This window comes from Aspergillus fijiensis (genome assembly GCF_003184825.1).
Source record: "Aspergillus fijiensis CBS 313.89 unplaced genomic scaffold BO72scaffold_58, whole genome shotgun sequence".
Taxonomy (NCBI): domain Eukaryota; kingdom Fungi; phylum Ascomycota; class Eurotiomycetes; order Eurotiales; family Aspergillaceae; genus Aspergillus; species Aspergillus fijiensis.
In genome coordinates, this window is record NW_024469034.1 from 202,264 (window position 1) to 224,564 (window position 22,301).

General features: G+C 51.8%; 5 protein-coding genes across 5 annotated transcripts; 3 read left to right on the top strand and 2 right to left on the bottom strand.

Moving 5' to 3' along the window:
* Window positions 1-73: 73 nt before the first annotated feature.
* On the bottom strand, window positions 74-2,351 carry BO72DRAFT_530949 (uncharacterized protein). Its single transcript, XM_040950331.1, has 4 exons — window positions 2,077-2,351; window positions 1,977-2,014; window positions 1,895-1,920; window positions 74-1,835 (listed from the first exon to the last, which is right to left on the bottom strand). Exons 1-4 carry the CDS (start codon window positions 2,161-2,163, stop codon window positions 370-372), a joined length of 1,617 nt encoding a protein of 538 aa, XP_040797618.1. The 5' UTR covers window positions 2,164-2,351; the 3' UTR covers window positions 74-369.
* A 3,347-nt stretch (window positions 2,352-5,698) lies between these two features.
* BO72DRAFT_233399 (hydrogen/calcium exchanger domain-containing protein) lies at window positions 5,699-8,392 on the top strand. The gene is made up of 7 exons (XM_040939869.1): window positions 5,699-5,777; window positions 5,954-6,029; window positions 6,089-7,371; window positions 7,424-7,643; window positions 7,698-7,765; window positions 7,813-7,901; window positions 7,957-8,392. Exons 2-7 carry the CDS (start codon window positions 6,026-6,028, stop codon window positions 7,985-7,987), a joined length of 1,695 nt encoding a protein of 564 aa, XP_040797619.1. The 5' UTR covers window positions 5,699-5,777; window positions 5,954-6,025; the 3' UTR covers window positions 7,988-8,392.
* Window positions 8,393-8,701: 309 nt separating this feature from the next.
* BO72DRAFT_499933 (uncharacterized protein) lies at window positions 8,702-9,058 on the top strand (the record flags this gene model as incomplete). Its single annotated transcript, XM_040948871.1, has 1 exon — window positions 8,702-9,058. One exon carries the CDS (start codon window positions 8,702-8,704, stop codon window positions 9,056-9,058), a length of 357 nt encoding a protein of 118 aa, XP_040797620.1.
* Window positions 9,059-12,207: 3,149 nt separating this feature from the next.
* On the top strand, window positions 12,208-17,506 carry BO72DRAFT_462019 (uncharacterized protein; the record flags this gene model as incomplete). Its single annotated transcript, XM_040946548.1, has 7 exons — window positions 12,208-12,643; window positions 12,702-14,381; window positions 14,426-14,442; window positions 14,938-15,021; window positions 15,191-15,347; window positions 15,444-15,555; window positions 15,673-17,506. The coding sequence occupies 7 exons, from the start codon at window positions 12,208-12,210 to the stop codon at window positions 17,504-17,506; spliced, it is 4,320 nt and encodes a 1,439-aa protein (XP_040797621.1).
* Window positions 17,507-19,480: 1,974 nt separating this feature from the next.
* On the bottom strand, window positions 19,481-21,413 carry yap1 (putative bZIP transcription factor AP-1/Yap1; the record flags this gene model as incomplete). Its single annotated transcript, XM_040941646.1, has 3 exons — window positions 19,481-19,631; window positions 19,683-20,866; window positions 20,931-21,413. 3 exons carry the CDS (start codon window positions 21,411-21,413, stop codon window positions 19,481-19,483), a joined length of 1,818 nt encoding a protein of 605 aa, XP_040797622.1.
* Window positions 21,414-22,301: the final 888 nt, after the last annotated feature.

The window sequence follows — 22,301 nt, forward strand, 5'->3', positions numbered from 1 at the left end:
CGATTGCGCTCTCACGCGCCGACCTCGGATCGCCCCGCCGAGCCGGTTGGCTTGCAGCTGCATGATAAATGCACCTCAACCCACTGTTGGGCCGCAAGCAGACGATAAGCTGATTAACAGCGCATACGACGGAGTTTTCAAACCAAACGTTTCATCTAGGCTAGATCCATCTACACTACACTCAAAGCACATGAGTTGGCATGAGAGGTTTTAGAACGAACATGAACACATCAATTCAATCTTAAAGACGAAAACGAACGTATACAGAACCGGTTCAATTATGTACGGCTAAGAAATCCAACGGTAAAGGTTACAGGTATAATCATTTTCTGGCTGCTTCCTCCACCCAGTCACCGTTCCGTCTTGCGCTTACAGCAAGATCATGCCCAGGGCAGCACCCACAGCAGTCACGGCGTAAGCGCCCAGCTGCCAGCTGCCAACAGAGACAGCCATGGGGCTGACACCCATACCAGCAGCACCCTCGGAGGAGCTGGAGCTGGCGCTGGCAGCAGAGCCGCCAGTGGGGGAAGAGGTCACGGAGCCAGTGCCGCCAGTACCAGCCTCCTTCAACAAGGAAGAGCAAGTGCCAGTGGGAGACTGGGAAGACGTGGTGGTACCCTTGCCGCTGAAGTCACAGGCGCTGGCCGAGGCACCCTGGGCGCTAAAGTACTGGTTCATGACGAAGTTCAGCTGCTGCTTGGTCGAGCAGACGCTGTAGGCTCCGTAGGTTCCGCTGGTCGAGTTGCTGGCCTGGCCGGCACAGTACTTGCCGTCGTTCAAAGCGCAGATGTAGTCGAAGAGATCACCGTACTTGGAAGAAGAGACAGAGTCCTTGACAACGCAGCTCAGCGAATCCTCCATGCAGTCGCACAGGGCGTCGTTGGGGCTGGGGGGCAGAGAGCTGCTAGCCTCCCAGGCCGAAGCAACGGTGGGGCAGCTGCTGGTAGCGGTGTTGGAGGCGGACCAGCTGTTGCTGTTCACACCGGTAGGGGTGGCCTTCTGCATCTGAGACGAAAGGTTGGAGAAATCCTTAAGGGTGCTGACGCTGTTGCCGGAAACCGAGACCAGACCATAGTCGTTGGCCTCCTGGAAGTACATGTAGACAATACCACCGCTCCAGACGTCATCCATGTCGCTACCGAACAGAACGGGGACATCGGTGAAGGTACGAGGAGAGGGGTCGTTGCAGCCGTACTCGGAGAAGAAAGCGGGAACGGGGTAGTCCTTGAACTCCTCGGTACGAGCCTGGTATCCAGAGGTCTTGAAGGAGGAGTCACCACACCACTCGTAGATGTTGTAACCGAAGAAGTCGATCATGTCCTCAGAGTCACCGCAGACAAGGTAGTCCTTGAGGTCGTCACGGATGGTAGCATCGTCGTCGGTGGCGTAACCGATACCAAGGGTGGTGCGGTAGTTCTTGGCCTTGATGTACTTCTTCATGTCGCGGACAGCAGCCTTGACGTAAGCAGCCGCATCAGTGTTGTTGTTGTCGTTGGTGACCTCGTTACCGGCAAAGAAGCCGATCACGTTGGTGTAGTTGGCAAAGGCATCGATCACACTGGTGTAGCGGTCGTACAAGGCAGTGTTCCACTGGGGGTCATTGCGGTTGATGGACTGGGAAGGCGACGACAGATCCGTGATCAGGTAGATGCCGGCGTCGGCCAGGGCGGTCATACACTCGTCGTGGTTCTGGGTGGGGTCCACGGCGTAGGTACGGATCACGTTGGTGCGGAGCTGCTGCAGGTAGGGAATGTCCCGCTTGCAAGAGGTGGCATCGGCCAAGGGATCGATGTAGTCGTTGTTGTCCGAGGAGGTGCCATTGGCCGTGTAGTCCTCTGTAAACCGGTTAGATTCGCCCCTCGTAAGTTTTTGACACAATGCTCCATCGACGTACGCTGATAGGCGACACCACGCATGTAACTGGAATTGGTTAGTCACGGCTGACACCTTCGTTACAAATTGGCAGGAAGACTCACAATTGGGTTCCGTTGTTGGAATAGAAGAACTTGTTGCCCTACACCAATCAAACAGTCAACACCGGTTCACTCGTGTTCCTTGTCTCCCCCGTGCACATACCTTGATGGCAATCTCAGGCAAGTCGGCAGCAATGGCACGGCCCAGGAGCATCGAAGCCCCAGCCAGGGCGATAGAGTTGTACTTCATGGTCAACCGTGGAAGGGGGTATGAACGAGAGTCTTGAAATCTGAATGGAGTGAGAGCAATGAAGATTGAACCGCACCGGGCAGAAACAAAAGTCTAAAAAGAAAGAACGAGTGACTAACGGCGCACACTCTGCCGTTGAAGTGGGATGATGTTGTTGAGGTTGATTGGGGGGAGGTTGGAGAGAAAAAGAGAAAACAAGGAAACAGAAAGAGGGAAGGAGAGAAAGAGCGATGGCTGGGGGGAGGCGGAAGATAAGAATGGGAGCCCAGTTTGGCCCCTGCCTAGAGTCCTGCTACGGGAGAGGTAGGTAGAATGATGGTCGGTCCATCCAAGAGGAACCAGATTACGACGCCTGTAAAAATAGCACAACTACTGAGTACTAGACTACTACTACTACTAGGTAAGACTGATGGGAACTCAGGGGACAGTAGGCAACACTGATTGGAGGGTTAATGATGATGATTTTGTTGTTGTGCATCCACTGTTTGTCTTGCTCTTGTATCCGCAATCCATGACATCCATGATGAGGACAGGCTCAATCTCGTCGAACTCGAGTCTATCCACCACCTCCCACATCCCACATCCTAATTATCCATCGTGGCACAAAACGGCGGGTTCAGTTACAATCCATTATTGGGATGCCAGTGGCAATAGTACCTACCTACCTGTTCAGCTTGGCTGTAATCGGGGCGGTTCCAGGAGGGCAAATACCTCGCTCTTACCATCAGCCAGGGGTCAAATTCAGGGTTGAGACCCCAAGTAAACGACCCACTTGCCCCAGGACCCTGATGGCTGATTGGCTCAAGACCCTGACCGTGGGTATGGTAAGGACGGTCATTACACGGTTCTTACCGTTTCGAAGGAAGAATGGAAGAGTGCCTTGTTCCTGATCCGCTCTGCTCTCGACAAATCAGCATGCCAGTCCCGGTGCTGCCGAGGGGCTAATCAGTCTGGGACCTGGCCATTCACCAGGTGGTGGGTGGGTCGGTGGCTTATTGAGATGCACGCCCACGGCTCAGTCGAGACACTTGATGGGGGGCCAAGGTGATTCAGATTTGTTGGTCGTTCCAGTCCCGCTATCCGAAACAGTAGGAAGAAGCGGGCCTGTCGAAGGGGCAAATTGGGCAATTTCCTCCTTGTATTGTGACCATACCGTGTCTTGTACGGTAAATCGTAAGGCAGGCAGACCCCTCAGACCCCTCAGACCCTGCCGCAGGGTCTCAGGGAGTCAGGGTTCAAAAGGGCCCTGAGCTTACGTCGCCTCTTGTGCCCCCAGGTAAGACCATGTAAGACCAAGTAAGACCAGGTATCACCCCGTATCGAATACACCCTCTTCCCATCTGAAAATAAAATTCATTGCGGCAAAGGATGGCAATGCATGCCCTCGTCCACAAGCGTGTCTCGAATATAGATGGGCAAAGGCTTGTTTGAGTGGATCAAGGCTTAAACAATACTCCGTCGATGTCGCTCATGGTCTTTTTCTCTTCATGCATGTACTGACCGACCAGCAGGAATACATACATCTCGTCCGGATGTTCGAGGATGAATGTGCATGAGTTCTGACCGAATCCGACCGATCCGGCTGACTGGCTGACTGGCTGACTGGTGGATGCGAGATGCTGTGCAATACGGTGTAGTCCGTCCTTTCACCACGGATTTCGGTACAGGAGGAGGCCAGATACTTACTCCGAGGGATAATCGGCTGAACAGAGGAACAAGCTTTGGGATCATCCAGGAGCGACATCCTAGTGGCATCACTAGTCCAACCACTAAGTTCTCTGTTTTGTTTGTTTGTTGTCGGGAAGTCGCGTTTTTTCCTTTTGCCTGCTACCCCTTTTCTGGATCCAATTGTTGTCGACAAATACTATGTATAAACTCCGATGACCATCGATTTCAGGATGACCTCATCGCTTGGATGCAGGCGAGACAGCACAGACATCGATGCAAGGAGGTCAAAAGGTCATTCTCCGGCATTACTGCCAACCCTCGTGGACGTGAAATCCAAAGGTGTCACAGCCTGCGCAACGCAGCGGAGAACCCTCATTTCATGCTCATCGAGAAGTGCACGACATCGACGCCGCCTGCGTAATGATCCATCTTTAGGGCTTTGCGGAGGGAGAGATTTTTGCGGGCGCTCGGTCCGATTAAATAGTGACACAAATCTGCAGGCCTTGCGCCAGTAGAGCAAGTTCGAGGGATTTCGCATCTAACTAGGTCGCATACCTACAGTCTTCGTTGACCCAAATATGGGTCAACACCGCTGACGCCCTGCCTGCCAACGCTCACAGCGAGAGAAGGAGGGAGAGAGACCGCGTGTGGGGCTGATGTGGCTGATGTGGCTGATGCAGGTGCGGCTTGTCTGCTGCACAGGCGCAGCTACCCATCAGCCACAGGTGGCTGTATGATATCACGTGTGATTAGATAAGCGGTGAAGTGGACTCCTGGGTCCCACCCCACCAACACTCGGTTGAAACACGCCAGGGGCCGGAAATGTTTGAACTTTGTTGAATGATGAAATGACGCCAGCACCGAGAGATTGGCCATGGAATGAATGAATGAAGTGCACAGATGCACTTGAAATTGAGGCTGTTGCAGCCTCTCAAAATGTCCGACTGACGCCTCGTGCATCATCCCGTCTGTTACTGCTGCCCAAACTGTCTCTGAGGTTGCCCGCAACCGAGCCTGAGAGTGTGAGAGTGCGCCGCAAAAACTGGAAGCGAGTACGGTAGTCTAGTGTGATAGGCAAAGGGGGGGCAAGGTCCTCTTTTGGTGGCGGCCAAGAGTTATGCGCACATTGGTTCTGCTGCTAGTCGAAGACAATCGGAGGGCTTGGCAGAGTTGATTACGTCGCTGGGCCGCATCGTGCTGTGTGTCCTGTCCTGTTGTGTCTGGTCTGTTCGACAGATGGAAGTGCCTGAACATTTATCGGAGACCACCCGACCGGAAATATCCTCAGCACCATGGTTATCACTTCTGCGGTTCTACCCTCTCCCCCTCTCATTCTATTTCAATAATGTCAACAAGTCAACAAAAAGAGAAGAACCGGCGGAATAATAAGAATCAACAAGAATGGCCAAGGCGGCTATCTGCGTACCTCACCCGTGGAAACACCACGACGATGATTATGTCGTGGAGATTGTTGGCGCTTTAGATTGTGGCTGTGCCATCGAATTACTGCAACCCGATCCAATAATGCAGTGTGATTGTGGTCATCCACCAAAACTTAATCTTCCCTTCAACATTGATCCCTTTTCAAGTGGGATTTTCACTCCCTTGCTGCTGTCACTCGTTTCCCAGTCTGTCTTGCGTTGTTGTCATTGCTGGGTCATTCGTTGCAGGAAGTCAACCCGCCAGATCTCCCTCTTTTCTCCCTCGCTTGGGTAGTCTAGTCTTTCCTTTTTATTATCCTCGCTGGTGGTCTGATTAGAGCCCATTTCTCTCCTTTCCATTCTCCTCGCAGTCTATATTTTCCAGCAGGTGGATATTCATTGCCTTCGTCTGCTTCCCTGTGGCTTCAACGAGGCGGCTGTGTTGCGCAACTCTCCACCGCTTCAGCCACACTTCTCAAGACTTCATCGCTTTCTCTCTGCTTGCTTCAGACTCCACGTCAATTTGTAAGTGCCTGAACGGCTTCATTCCCATTGGATCATTGCTGCAATGTCAGCTGTGTACCGTTCTGTTGGGTCGCCTAACAAGCCTCGGCGTGCTGCGCATCTGAAGCTTGTTGGATCGCCATGCCATCGCCCCAAAGATCTATTACTTGATCGCCTGTCGCCTAATGTCTATGTAGTATAAGAAGCTCGTCCTCAATCCGCCAGAGCCATTTCAGTTCTGAACACAAACATCCACTCCCACCGTAATAATGCGTGAGCCTGCCCCTTTTTCGTGCGATGGGGCCATTTGCTGACCGTGCTCCCGGGATCAGATATATACCGACGACAGGCCAGAAAGCTGGCCTGGTATGACAATGAAGGCGAACCCTCAACACATAATCCCTTCAAGAAATTCCGGGCGCGACCGCGGCGGACCAACTCCATTCAACTGGAGAACCGACTCACTCCTGTGGTTTCCGAAGGTGGTTTGCGACTCTCCGAGGAGCGCCGACGTCGGAGAGATATGACCCAAGGCCTGGCCGGTCCAGAGCATGCGGATACCTTCCCACCCCAGTCTGCCGGTACAGATCAGTTGAATCGCATTGACAGCGCCGAAAAGGCCGACACCGAGCGGTCGCTGCGCAGCCATGACCCCATCAATGTGCCGCAACCCGATCAGCCCGACGAGACGCGACCACGAAAGCGAAGGACTTTTTTGGACAACACGTTCCGATCCAGCGCTGACGAGGATCGCATGACCGCCGACTCCAGCAAGTCTATGCCCGACAAGCAAAAATTTACTGCCGTCGGACAACTGAAAGCCACATTGTTCAATTCCTGGATCAATGTCCTACTCTTCGCCGCACCCGTGGGAATTGCGCTGAATTATGTCAACGTCCCTCCGGTGGCTGTCTTCGTGGTCAACTTCATCGCCATTATTCCCCTTGCCGCCATGCTGAGTTATGCGACCGAGGAGATCGCCATGCGCACGGGTGAGACCATCGGTGGTCTTCTGAATGCTACCTTCGGTAACGCGGTAGAACTGATTGTCGCGATCATCGCCTTGGTTGACGGAGAAGTCGTGATTGTGCAGACGTCCTTGATCGGTAGTATGCTGTCCAACCTGCTCTTGGTCATGGGTATGTGTTTCTTCTTCGGCGGCATCGACCGCCTGGAGCAACACTTCAATCCCGTGGTTGCACAAACTGCAGCCAGTCTTTTGGCATTGGCCGTGGCCAGTCTTATCATTCCTACAGCTTTCCATGCTTGGTCAGATGCTGGAGAGACTGGAATTGCGGAATTGTCCCGCGGCACCAGTGTTATCTTACTGGTTGTATATGGGTGTTATCTGTTCTTCCAGCTCAAGTCGCACACAGAGATCTACAACGCCCCTAGCCCCAAGGTGGAAAGAAGACGCCAGAAAATCAACGAAGGCGACGCCAGTCGGGGGATCGCGCAGATCGGCAAGATGACGGCCTCGATGGCTGGTGAGCATGCCCAGAAGGTGGAGCTTCAGGAACCAGACGATGAGGAACAGCCTCAGCTCAGCATCTGGGTGGCCGTGCTGACACTTGTCATCTCGACTGTCTTTGTTGCGCTTTGTGCCGAATTCATGGTATGCTTGATCCTTTGCCTCATCTTACTTCGACAACGGCTAATTTGGTCAGGTTGATTCTATCGATGCTCTCACCCAGACCGGCAATATCTCGGAGACCTTTGTGGGATTGATTCTTCTTCCCATTGTTGGTAACGCGGCCGAGCACGCGACGGCTGTCACTGTGGCTTGCAAGGACAAGATGGACCTGGCTATCGGCGTGGCCGTCGGCTCAAGTATGCAGATCGCGTTGTTGGTGTTGCCCTTGATCATTGTGATCGGGTGGGGAATGGGTCAGTCTTGTTGTCGAGGAGAAGAGTCGAGACCAATCGCTAACAGCTGCTTAGGCAATGATGACATGACCCTCTACTTTGACGGTTTCCAGGTGATCCTACTATTTGTTGCTGTTCTTCTGGTTTGTACCTCGACACTTGCGCTGTGGGCATGCACTAACCTCCGCAGGTCAACTATCTCATCGCCGATGGAAAGTCGCACTGGCTCGAAGGTGTTTTACTCATGATGATGTACTTGATTATCGCCGTGGCTGCTTGGTAAGAAGAGCCCCTGACTTTCATACCTTGAAGCTATGCTGACTTCCATTGCTAGGTTTTACCCGAGCAAGACCAACGTCACTTAGTCGTGGCCGATCAGGGGGCGCCACATTCATACTAACCAACATAATCGTTTAACTGCCATGTCATGTACCAAATTTGAAGTCACGATTTGATTAGATCTTTGTGTCTTTCTCTTGATACCGTTTCTTGTGTCTGTACGGGGGGCTTTTTGGGCCTGTTACAGTTTCTGTTGGGGATACCCGATCAATCTTTGAGACTAGCATATGCATTTCACTAATAGCATTCTAATAATTGTTCATCTCCATCTGTCCTGAAACCTACTTGGATGCATCCTGGTTCTTTTCGTGCCAGGCAGATGCATTCGAGACTGCGGTGTTCTGTCTGCTCCCGTTGAACAGAAGACGGTTTGTCTCTGCTCTTTCATCCAGGATGAGCAAACGCACTTCCGTTTGTTATCAACCTCACACTACCTTGCGTGAGCACCCCTGGGCTCCACAGGAGCCCGAACGACAAACGACCGACTTTCAGCAGTCCAAGGATCTCACAAGCCTTCTTTCTTCCCTTTCGCTACCAGCTGAACTTCTCTGCAGAGCTAAGCGGCATAAGTATCGCTTGTTGTCCGCTGCCAACATCCTCTCTTTTCTGTGACCATTTCTCTTCCTTTTGTATATCTCTTCTGGCTTGCTAAAGCTCTGTCAACTACACAGACTGGAACTTTCCTTCCCTCCATTCTATAAATACCGTCGGTCTTTCACTCACACACTACACTGCCCATCATGCTCGATTCCTTAGACCCTCAACAGTCTTCAAACAGCAGTGTCATGTCATTCATCACCGCTGGCAGCCCCCTGGAGTCATCCCCCTTCGCTTCATCACTTCTGCTCTCTCTCGTATATTACAATGCGCTTTTTCTTCTGTTTGCTGTGCTCGAACTCCTCGTGCTTCAGCTGATTCGCATCATCTTCCCTGGGATCAACTCGGATCTGTACCGCATCATCGAATTTTCGATTTACAGCGTCATCCAAGTACTGACTTGGCTGGGTATTGCTTCAATCTATTATGTTATTTTCATTCTCGCGCCCACGAGTATTCTTCTGTTGATCATCCACGCTCGCATGCCAGCGGATCATTAAGACGGTGCCCCCTGTCCGCAGACACAAATCCACGTTCTATGCTCCTTTCCTTGGCTCTCCTCGACCGATTGCAGTTTCTAAAAGAGCTCGAAGCATCACGGCCCGGTAACTCCCCGTTGCAGCAATCATAGTTCCGGAACAAGTCCGGGAAATGGGGCGGAAGGCTCAACCGACTGCTGCCCCATATCCTCACTCTCCTTTATACACACGATCCGGTCGCTGTCTGATCTCAAGGGATAAACAGCATCTCACGTTTGCTTGACCTTGAGGACCGTGCGTGAGCGCTTCTACACCCCAATACTCAAACTTGGTAACGAGAGTTAATCTTACCTATTTCTGCTAGTTACTCTTATGACTGCGTCTGAAACCGTCGTTGCACCATCCATCCACTTAGTGTAATCGATAACCTCAACAATTACTGATACCCCTCGAGAAAGTGGCTCTGGCAGATTGCCTCTATAGCTTGCCTTGTGATATCGCACCTCGTATGACTACCACGAGGCTCCAGTGATCCACCGAACCTCTACCACTACAAAACCAACCTACCAGCAAGACAGCTGTTGCTACGACACAATCGAAATGGCAACCGCGATCTGTTCAGATATATCCGAGATAGTTGTGATCTCATCGGTGCAAGTAGTCCCCGAGCGGCCGCGGCGTCCTGCATATCTATGCTGCCCCGCAGGTAAAGGCATCGTCCTTCAGGTGGACTCGATATCCTAAGAACCATTACGAATCGATTCACCCGTTGAATCGTTCTTGCATGGCCTCGAATTCACCGTGGAGGGCACCTTTAACGCCCTTCGTGAAGAACTTTTCGCCCATACCGCCGTGAAATGGCTTGCGACAGATGGTTCGTCCACAAAACGGTCTTCAACTCTGTCGCAGAGCATGTACTATATACTCCACAGAGCGCAAAAACGCACGAGGGCTCGATTCCAGAACTCTAAGTGAATTGTATGCACTTGGCGGTGAGTTGCATGCCCCAAAGAGTGCGGGCATCGAGATAGGGGATTGTGCATAATCACTCTCAATTCGCGTTTAGCTCAGTCCATGGCAATCGGAACGGTATCAACGCTAGCATCGAGCTGAGCCAGCTTCGAACAGGACTAAGAAGTTGAAGCTTGAAATTCCCGGCAAGTGCACGGTACCGATGATGAACCAGAGTGAGGTTTCAATCAACTCACTAGCGTGATGACGATAACTAAACAGTAAGAACGGTATATTAGCGAAAATTCAGCCTCGAATGTCGAAGTTGTATACGTTATAAACAAAGGTCTGAAGACCCGATGCTATATGCCCTTCAGGCGGCTTTTAACGGGTCGCTGGAAGCTACTGTTACGGTAGCATGTTTCTTTTATCCACAAACGGTGGACTATTACAAATATGACAGGACACGGCGTGCTACCGACGAAGGGGGGAAGCTCCATGCCTCCGTCTCCCACTCTCAAGCAGAGTGTACCATGCTCAAAGTGTGTACAATATCAATTCGAAACTCGAATGAGCCCGAGATGACTGCACTGTGCACCGGGTTCCTCGTGATTTACCTCATCTCAGACTCTGTAAAGGCAGATTTCATAGAGCAGAAGCCGCTGAGTACCATATCAGCACAACCAACAACTCATGCCCGTGTTTATTGCGGACGCCGTCGGAGGTACGACTGCGATGCAGACCCCCATCAATGTTTCGAGGCAGCATTATCCGTTGGACCGGAGCCTACCATGTTGCCCTTAGCAAGATTATCGATACACTTGAATTTGTCTGAGTTAAGGATCGATACTTGAAATTCACGGAAAGGTCGTGGCCCTCAATAAGAGCTTTACAACTCTTGGCTCTTATCGGGAACGTTGCGAAGAGTCTCCGGGCTTTTTGTGGTGGTCAAGGTTGCGAACTATCTCTAGGGAAGATGCCGCCGAGACGCCAACTGGTGCTGGGACTCCCTTTGATAGGTATGATATCATCTTGTTATCAGTCATGTACAACAGGAATCCCCAACTTCTCTCAAATCTCCTCATTCACTTTCTCTTCGGCCTTCCCATGCTCTCTGTTCCCGCCCCGCCGGAACCTCCCGATAGACCATGACTACGAAGCAATTTGACCCCGTCAAGCACGCTATCTCAACGCTGCACCCTCATGCTTGCCAGGGCCGTATCTGCAACTGGTTCATCAGCTTCACCCGAGGTCATTGTAAACGGGAATGGGGTCAGGCTTACTTACTCGTCCTTGTCGAGACATACAAGCCGACCGGGCGAAAAGCCCTCAGCTTGAAGGGTTAGAAGCCCAGGGTAGAAGCCCAGGGTGATCAGACAATGAGGAGTCAGAATCCCTGAGCAAACATTCTGCATATGCTCATGAGGACGCGGCGCTCTTTGCCCACATGAAAACGGCTAATTATCAGGATATTGTCGGGTGAACGTGCCAGATGCTACTCGTCCTGTTTCAATATCTATGATTGCATTGGTTCAAATCTTGGAGGCCCTTCAAGGTCCAGCATATACACTCAGTCTACTTATGCTTAGCTTCCCTCTGGGACCCAGCCAGAGAACGATGTAGCCAGCTATTGTACTGTCGCCATAACCAGCCGATTACTTCTGACACTTCTGGATCCTATTCTAACTTCACGAGCAATTTTGGATCACATTGCTAGTTATGAGCCGGAAAATTGCAGTATCTGTTCCAAGCACGGTTGTCAAGTTTGGAACGGAGCTTACACCGGCCGGCCGTTCATTGCACCTGGTACCATGGAGAGATCCTCGTGATGGCGGTTGAATACATGGACAAGGCCTGCAAAGATATCTGAAAGCTTTGCAAGAATTAAAGGTGAACTCTGAAGGGAGAGGATGAGGCCACATATTAGGGACTTTCGGCGAGTTCCTTGCACTGCAAGCTTTTAAGTGAGCGTCGAGGCTAGGGAGCATTTTGAACAGAACACCGCTTGCACCATGTCTTTGAAAGTGTCAGACTTGCATCGAAGAAGTATAAACATCATCTGTTGAAGGCGAAAAGTGGCGTGTTCATGGGATGAAAATTGGTGATCAGCAGTCAGGGCGGGCCAGTCGTCGTCACCAGCGGATTTCCCCTCCTCTCTTTCCTCCCTCCCTCCTGCTTCTTTCCTTGGATTGTATTCTTCACTTCACTGCGAATACACAATGTATCTGGACTTCACTACCAACCTAGGTCTGAGCTCACTTTTGACCACCGTACTCTCCGTTCTTACGCCCAACAAGCAGGCCAGCGTTCTCCATCAACCTGTTCTTCCTCCATCTTATCCACTGGCAGTGCGAAGCCCATACCTATCAACATGGATGCCGAGCGATCAAGTCAGGAGACTCCCTGAGGCCGAGCCACAGTTCTGGACTGGCCAGAATCTTACCTGGTCCATTATGGCTCGTGTAGATGGCCAGGCTTATAGTCTGATGAACGTCAAGGGCTCTGATAAACTCATTCGCCCTGCTATTGTTCGCAGTGCAGAATACACTGCCACACACTCCATCTTCACTCTCACTGCTGGCTCGGTGATACTTACACTAGACTTCTTTTCACCCATCTCGCCCTCTAACTACCTTCGCCAGTCCCTACCATTCAGTAAGGCGGGTTCTATGCATGACACTCGTCGGCTGCGTGCTGACTAGCTTACCTTCAGGCTATCTGACAGTCTCGATTTCTGGAGCGTCATCCAACAATGTTCAGATCTACTCGAGCATTGACAAAAGCTGGACAGGAAAGTCAGAATCTACGTCTTGTGGCTTTCTTTATGCGAATGCTACTGCTGTGTACTCCTTACGATCGCAGAATGCGATTCCGTACTCCGAGGAAAGTGACATGGCAGCTTGGGGCGAAGCCGTCCTAGCCTCTCAATCTACCTTAGACTCAAGCCTCTCATATGCCTCGGGAGAACGAAAAGATGTGCAGTCCCAATTTGCGAGAACTGGAAAGCTAGATAATGCCAACCAATTCCTGACGACTGGGGGTATTGTTGCTGTTGCTCACGACTTAGGATTTCTTGTGAACGCGCAGTCAGTGACTTTTGCCGTTGGGCATGTGCGCGAAGAGTCAATCAACTACCTAGGGAGGCCTTATACAGGATACCACCGGGCCTTGTACCCCAGAACAGAGCAAGCAGTTGCGCACTTCTTGAATGATTACCCCGATGCTCTTCGAGAGTCACACGCTCTTGATTTGGAGATGGCGAAACAGGCGGCCGCCGTTGCAGGGCAGAAATACGCTGACATTGTGACTTTGTCGAGTCGGCAGGCCTATGCAGGGATTGAGATCACCATTCCTAATGACACGCTGAATATCACAGATGTGTTAGCGTTCATCAAAGAGCTTTCCAGCGATGGCAACATCAACACGGTGGACGTCATCATGCCTGCTTTCCCCATCTACTATATTCTGGACCCAAACTACATCCGACTTCTGCTAGAGCCCATGATGAGGTACCTCGCCGCCGGACGCTGGCGGCGGTCTTACGTGATTCATGATATGGGCTCACATTACCCGAATGCAGTTGGCCACGACAATAAACAAGCAGAACCAATGCCAATCGAGGAATGCGGGAACCTATTGGTTCTCGTACTCGCCTATGTTCGTGCCACGGGAGATACAGACTGGGCGTCCCAGTACACCGAGCTTCTCCAGGGCTATGCAGATTATCTGGTCGATAATGGCATCGACATAGCTGAGCAGTTGTCTTCCAACGATGCCGCTGGACCTCTGGCCAACGAGACTAACCTTGCGATCAAGGCTGCCGTTGGTATCAAGGCATTCGGGGAGCTGACAGGCTTCTCCGAATACTCGCGTGTTGGCGACGAAAGAGCCGAGCTGCTGTTCTCCCGGGGATTGGGGGTGGACGCGCAAAAGACACACTTTGCGCTGCAGTACCCAGGAAAGCCGGCCTCCTGGAAGATTCCGTACAATCTCTACCCTGATGTGTTGTTAGGCCTACGCACCTTTCCCAAGGCCGCATATGACATGGGGAATACTTTCTTTAAATCGGTCCGAGCCAAGTATGGTGTACCCTTGGATGACCGACAGGACTGGGCCAAGTCGGACTGGAACATGTGGCTGGCTGGGACGTTGGACTCCACCACCCGCGATGAGTTTGTTGACGACTTGTGGAGATATATGACCAACGGCAAACATCACTGGCCGTTTTCCGATCGCTACATCGCCACATCAGCCAAAGGAGGCCGCTCGGGGGTCCCTGTCTTGTGTCGAGCGCGGCCTACAGTGGGAGGACATTTTGCTTTGTTGGCACTGCAGGGTCCTCGTTGTCTGCAGCAGGCCGTGTATAGAAGACTTGAAGTCCTGGAGGAAGAAAGTCAGTATGAGCAAATGTCTCTGAGCTCTGAGCTCTGAGATTAGGTACCAGCGAGGAGCATGTATGTAGGCAATGTAATTTGGTAGCCTGTCGGTGCTTTTCAAGGTCTTGTGTTACAGTGTAGAAGGGGGTGGTTTGCCTCCACCACCAGCCAGGTTGGCCGGTCTGAATTGAATACTGCACAAGCTCCTTTGTTCATTTAGTGGTACAGCTAAGTTAGAGTGTGCGTGTCTTATTTGACCGTCAATCCCTTGCGCCCTTTATTTGGATTAATTGGATTATTTGGCTAGTAGAGCATGGAGAGAAAAAGAGCTGCCCCTGGTGGATGCTTACCTAAGCGGGGATGTCGTTGTGTTGCCAAAGACGGCAAACCCGTCAAACCAAACCTCTCTTGGGTGTCCGTTGCTTCAACCACTCACTGCTTGCTGGCTGTTGCTGTTCTCCTCCCAGAATCCCCCCATCTTCTTCCCTCACTTGCTCCCCATTCCCACTCTTCTTCTGCTTTGTGTCTCTCTCCCCATCATCTCCTTCTTCTCTTGCTGCCTGTCTTTTACAGCCTCTTTCTGCTTTCTTCAATTTCCTCACCCTTGATTCTCCGTCGCTCCCCCTCCCCGTCATTAGATTCTCCCCCATGGCTTCTGTACGTCTTGCCTGATCGCCTCTTCAGCTTAGCTGCTCATGCTCAACGTCATGGCTGCTTCCTCCCCTCTATCCTTTTCTCCATCCATGCGTTTGGCGATCCTCCGCACGCGCTCGCTTGAGGTATAGCTTTTGCAGCTCACTGACTGATCTTCGACCTCTCTCTCTAGCCCCGTCCTCCTCACAACTTTGGTCCTCAAGGCTATCCGCTTCCCAACGGCGCTGTCACTTCTGGCCCTGTCCCCGGCGCCACCCCTCTTCTCCCCAACAATGGCCGCGTCTTGCAAAATGGTCCCGTCAGAGTCCTGTGTATCGCTGATGTTCGAGGTATGTGCCCCGGATAGACCTCCGATGGGTCGGTCGCACCCAGAAAACACGATCGCTGATTTGGAGGAACTTTGTTTTGCTTTTTCCGTGACGTAGGAAATCTCAAGTCTCTGAATGAACTGGCTAGACAGGCCCGTGCGGACCACATTATCCACACTGGTGACTTTGGTTTCTACGATGATACCTCGCTGGAGCGCATTGCGGATAAGTGAGTGATTTCCGGTGCTTCAATGGAGTGTCTTCGTTCGTCTTGAATGCGGCCTCGATGCATGCAACACATGTGATCGGATCGGTTCCCACTGACCGATTGGGCTATCAACTTTAGGACTTTGAAGCACGTGGCCCAATACTCACCTTTGCTACCGGAGAATGTGAAGCGGACGATCGCCCAGACCCCTCCCCAGCAGTCGATCAAGCAACGATTCACCCCCGACCAGCTTCCCCTTTCAGAACTCTCCATGCTGCTGGACAAGCGGCTGACTCTCGATGTTCCGGTGTACACGGTCTGGGGCGCCTGTGAAGATGTCCGCGTGTTGGAGAAGTTCCGCTCGGGGGAGTACAAGGTCAACAACCTGCACATCATCGATGAGGCCAACTCGCGACTGCTAGACATCGGTGGCGTCAAGCTGCGTCTGTTGGGTCTGGGTGGCGCTGTCGTGATGCACAAGCTATTCGACAATGGCGAGGGCAAGACTACGATTGCGGGCGGTCAAGGTACTATGTGGACGACCCTCTTGCAAATGGGCGAGTTGATCGACACGGCCAACCGTGTGTATGACCCGTCTGAGACCCGCGTTTTCGTCACGCATGCCTCTCCCGCCCGTGAGGGCATGCTGAATCAACTATCCGTCACCCTCAAAGCCGACTTCTCCATTTCCGCCGGTCTGCACTTCCGCTACGGCTCGTCTTACAATGAGTTTTCCGTCAACCCCTCGCTGGATCACTACCGCGGCAAGCTGGCTGCTTCCAAGGCATCATTCAACGACGTATGGGAGACTGTCCGTGGAGAGGTTGAGACGGCTATTTCCCAGAACGAGGCCCAGAAGACTCTGCTGGACAACGCCCTGGAGGTGGTCAACCGGATGCCTACTGTTGCTAACGGCGGCAATCCCTTTGGTGGGCCTGCTGCTCCCGGCAACGCGGCCGGCCAGGTGGACGAGAGTGCGTTCAAGAACATGTGGAATTTCAACTTGGCGGATGCGGCTTTCGGCTTCCTCGTGCTAGAGATTGAGGCCGGCCGCATTGCGACCGAAATGCGCGCGCAGGGTTTCAACTTCGCTCACCGCACTGGAAAGCCCCAACCTGTGGCCCCTGCCCAAGCTGCCCCCGTCCCTGCTGCTGGTGCTCCCGCCAGTGTCGCCTCTCCCCGCATTCCCGGCGCTGCTCCTCAGTTCGGTCAGGTGCAGCCAGTTTCTGGACGTCCTGGTGCCCCGGCACAGCAACCCCCTCAGCCCACCCAGGCCAAGGCCTCTGCCACCGCCCCCGCCCGCACCTCTCCGGCTCCCGTGATCCCCAAGCCTGCTACTCCCCAGCCTCCTAGCGCTCCTGCCGGCCAGCCCTCCGTGGCCTCCCCCGAGAGAGCCGCTGCCACCGAGCCCAACGGCACCGCTCAGCCTGAAAAGCCGTCTGAGTCTCCCCTGCCTAAGCCCGAGAAGAAGGCAAGCAACGGTCTCTTCGTCTCCAACGTCGACAACGAGCAAGCCGTGCGCGATCTCTTCCCCGAGGAAGACCGGGCCAAGATGGTACGAGTGGAGAAGTGGGGAAAGTTCAACCACGTTGTGACCTTTGCGACTGTTGAAGAGGCCAAGGCCGCGCTGGAGCGCCAGCCCGCGGACCACAAAAAGCCCAGCCCACCTGGTCAGCCCCGCAAGCCCAACATCAAGTTCTTCGAGGATCGCGGCAGCCACCGTGGCAATGCCGGCACATGGCAGAGCAGCAACCGCGGCGGTGCCAGCTCCTCTCAGCGCGGATACCAGAGCGGTGGTGCCAGCGACAGTGAGACCAACCGGGGCCGTGGATTTGGCGGACGAGGCCGGGGCCGGGGCGATCGAGGCGGTCGCGGCGGCCGCGGCGGTCGTGGTGGCTTCAACAAGGGTGGCCCGTCCGAGTCTTCGGCTGGGGATAACAAGCCTGTTGCCGCAGCTGGGGGTGACGCTTGAGGTGTAATTGTCGTCGCATCTATTGATTTCATCTCGCCTTCTCCGTCGTCTTCCTCATTCTGTGTCGAAAGCTTTTTCTACCCTTTTTTTTTCTATCCGTGCTCCTTACCTCTCTTCCTTACTCTCTCATCATGCTCATCTGTCTCTAGCATCCGTCCTACCCTCAAATCATCACCCACCATGTTCCCTACGAATCTTGCACGGTCTTCGCTTGATACTTTAATCTTCTTTTGTGCAGGATATTTCTTATCTGCAAAAATGATGTCCTCTTTTCTCTTCCCTTATCTACTTTTTCCACTACCCTTTTATTCCATTACCTCTTTGAGCGAGATGCGTTTGAATCTTCACTGATTTTTTTTCTCTCGTTCTTTCTTCTTTTTCCATGTAGACATTTACCGTGCAACGATGGTAGGATTGTTCCACTAATAGATCAGTCTATGTCCGGCCCGTCTCAAATCGAGATTCTGGAAAACCATCGGGAGCTAAGGAGTTTATGTTATTCGTTGGTACAGAAGCCACGGTTGGGGTAAAAGATATGGGGAGCAGCAGCTCCACCGGTCGTGCGGGCGAGGCAAGAGGAGGTTGTCAAGATATGGAAACTATGGGTGGGTGGATGAGAGAAGGATTCTCCTGAGATTAGGAAGAGACGAGGGGAGAGGGCACTATGGAAACCCAAAAAATAGGGGGTGGGAAAGAAGAAGAGATTTCGAGTCGAGAAAGGAGAGAGAGCTGAGCGGTCATGTTTTTCTTTAACTTATTTCTTTTTCTTTTTTTTTTTTGTACTTTAAATTTCTCTGTTTTCTCTATCGGGAGACGTTACCCAATATCGATACCCTAGTAACTTCATTTTGGGTCTTGGATTTATTCATGGATTGGTGTAGTGCTGAGTAAATGCAGGGCTAGGGATGTGGCATATAATTATGTTGCGTACCACATAGTTCGTAGTTTTAGGCTCTTTGCTGGGCGGATTTGCTGGTTTTGGTGATAGAATATATTTGGTATTCTTGGGCGAGAGAGGCCTTGGTGCAAACCTCGAAACTCGAAGAACAGGGAACGCACTGCATCTACAGCTGAGATCGCGATTACTCAACCCGTGACTATAGGTAGAGATGTAATGGATTTCATAGTACTGGCTCTGATTACTGATATAAAATGATATAAAGAGCGATGGAACAGGCGTGAAAGACAAAACACCAACAGGATTGAAACCCAAAGCTCGAACCCATCAATTTCCCCCCTAGCCGCCTACCTCTTATTAACGCAGAACGCAGATGCGCCGCAGTGCCTGATAATCAATCCAATCCATTCCCATTGTTGATGGAAAAAAGACCTCCGACGTCCGGCAAGAACAAGATACCTAATCAAGAAGCGCTGATTCAGTGTTTGTGTGAGTGCAAGCAGAACAAAGAGAGGAAGGAGTTTCTTTCTCGATCCAAGTGAAAAGCAAGCAAATCGAGCACATCGAGCACATCGAGCACATTGAGAGTTCGAGGAATCAGGTACAGAATTCAGACTCCAAAAGCGATGGTGGTGATGTACAATATCTCCCCGCAAGCTCCAGGGGATACGGAGATTATCAATGAATTAACAGAAGCACGCCTCCCGTGATCATGTCAGTGTGCAGAGAGATGAATAACAATGACAGAATAGAGAAAGAGGAAGTAGGCAATGAGTGTGGATGGTATATTGTAGTATGTGTGTACATAATTTGTCGGAGAAAACAATAGAATATAGAGCTGGTTGAATTATACCGGCTGAATTTGGTCTTCGTTCACATATTGTGGGCTGGCTCTTCAGAATGAAGAGCTCCCGTGATCCAAAATGTTTTCCCTGGGGTCATAACGACATCAATAGCGGTAGTATGGTGATTGTATTTAAAAGGGTGGGTATCTGAAACGCATAACGATGGTGTCGGAATCGGTAGCGACGGCGTTGGAAGTTCCTTGTCGATAGATCGATGGTGATTTGTATGAACTACTTGGCACGTCCCATGATGTCTTCGACATCTTGCTGATTGACGACCACGCCGCCCTCGGAACACCGAGCCTTCATGCGCAGCTCTGAGCAGAGGTTGTCGACATCGAGTTCGCCATTGCGGAATTTCTCCATGGATTGCAGGCGATCCCTAGACTGTGTTAGTATACCTTGATTCATGTCACGCGATGAAAGAACGTACCATATCTTGGTGCAACTCATCATCTGTGTCTTGTCTTCCCCAGGAACCACCTCATCTTCGTCCAGCTTGCTGTCGATCTCGTCAATCAGACTCCTCTTAGGCTGTTGCTGTTGCTGTTGCTGTTGCTGCTGCTGTTGACCGGCCAATTCGCTGAAGTTGTGCGAAGGACTACCCAAATCCGGCAACGGGAATGCATCGTCGAAGAAAGTGCCAAAGTCTTGTGACAATATTGCGTCTTGTGGTTCGCGCCAATCTCCGAACAATACCGGGTCAAATTGCCCACCATTCTGCTGAGCCAGAATCTCAAGAGCGGGCTCGGGAGCAGTTTCTGCCGAACCCTGCTCAGGTTGACTGGGCGTGTTCGCAACGCTGACACTGCTGTGCCTAACCGCCGGGATAGGATTTTTGATATTGCCACAAGCCATACCGAGCTGTGCGCAAAAGGACTCCTCGCCGTTGATTCCATTATAAGTACAGTTACTGTGGTCAGTGTGGTGCTTGATTGCGGGCGAGTTGACAGATGGTTCAGGAGAGGTGCCGCTGGAAGAGAGGAACTGGCTTTGGTGAGAGTCGGACGAGGAAGACGGAGAATCAGAATTTGAAACATCTTGTACAGAAGGTGCATGCTGAGTATTGTGGGTCATTGGAAGCTTGGGCGTAGTACTCTTGGAAGCCAAGCGTTCACCGTTAGACTGTGACATAGGGCTAGGCGTATTCGTCGCAGATCCATTGGTCTTGATTCCATTCAATGAGTCTCGACTCAGAACACCAGGGACACGGGACTCGCTTCGTGAATTGACGTCGTTCTTGAGCTTGTTGTTCTGTTGGTTCTTGCCCCATTGACCATTGTTGAAGATATGAGCACCTGGAAGGTCGCCAAATTTGGGGAAGTCGAACATGAAATCATTGTTCTGAAGACCAGTGTAATTTCCCTTGGAGTAGGCTCCAGGGATAGCGTTCATAGCCGAGAGCCCGTTTGTGCTGGTAACCCATGAAAGACGTTTCCGGTACTCTTTGAGTTCAACCTGCAGACGCTCAATCTGGGCGCGAAGCAAACCATTTTCCTGGTTCGCATCATCCGATGCCTTTTGCAATTCATCCACCTTTGTTTCAAGATCCTTCAAATGCTTCTCCTTACGCTCACGGAATGCCCGTTGAGCTGCGCGATTCTGTGCTTTACGCTTCTATAAAGGAATTAGTACAGGGATGGAAGGGTAGATTACTACGAACAGCGCAGACAAAACGTACCGAGGTGGGTTCCGAAGTCAATGGCTTTCTTCCCGGCTTCTTGGCTGTCTTGTCATCACTCTCCCTTCGTTTCTTGCCAGCGCCTTCATTTTCTTCGGCAGGGCCGTCCATGTCCTTTCTCTTCTCGCCTGCTTCATGTTCGTCCGGCAGAGAAAGTCCTTCGGGCAAATCACCGATCAAATTCTCCGTACCTTGAAAGTCAAAGTCAAGCTCTGGATTGAAGTCGAGGAAAGGACTTTCGTCATCACCATAGCCCAAGGTACCGGAGTTGGGTTGGGTGATGTCAAACCCAGGCGATACATTGTAACTGCTCGAGGATGCATTACCGGGGGTGGAGTCTGGCTCTGAAGTTGATCTCTTGATTTGGTTGTTGGCTTGCTGTTTGGGCGGAGGATTGTTGGAAGAAAGCGCGGCCAGAAGAAGGTCTTGCTGGTCGGGGGAGAGGTACAAGCTGTGTTGATAGAGGGAGTTGTAGTCGGCCATTGTGAAAGGAGGATACGGGTGGTGCTGGAAGGACGCGTTTTCGAAGCGAGAATATGATTAGGCTAACTGGAAAGAATCGGTGATCTGATAGCTACGCTATAGCGTCTCGTATACGAAGCTGATAGGATCAAGTGTCTTGTCAAGAATTTCGATTCGACTGTTCGTTGAGCTATCAGGGCCGGGCTTCCCGCCCGTTCGTTGTATCGATGTTGACCCCAGAGGCTAAATGGGGTGATCGACGGGGCTCCTGAATGATAGGACCCGGAAGAGGAATGAGAGACTCGTTTATGGTAAAGAGGCCAATATCACCGAAGCTGAACTCTGCGAAGACTTGTTCGAGAGGTATTAATGATCAAGGTAATTGAAGTGATGCAGAAGTCCTCAGTGGAAGAGCCTTGCTGGGATTCCGAGAGGTAAGAAAGGATCAGGGACGTTCTTGACCAGGAGCCGTATCGAAGCAACTAGCAAGCGAGTGCACAAGCCGCAACAAAGGCTGACGAATGGCCGAAGGTACCACCGGGGTTGGGGATAGGTCAGGAGGAGAAGAGGGGCTCGGAGAAAGTGTGGAATAAGGAAAGAAAATGATGATGCAAGCCGGTGGACTGACAATGAAAGGATGGAAGATGGAAGAGAAGCGTAGAGGGAGGGAGGGGGGTGGGGGGTGGGTGGGCGAGGCAGGCGAAAGGACACTAAGGCGAAGACGGTTTCAGGATCATGGGGGAATGATTCGCTGCCTGGATCGCTGGAGGACTTAAGGACCTAAGACAAGAAAGGCGTAGTTCGGGGAACTGAAGGGGAAGTGGTGAGTCTGCAAGTTGAGGGAATACTGAGTAAATTGGATAAATTGGATGAAAGAAGAAAGATGATGGAATGGAGAGGGCGGAGGGA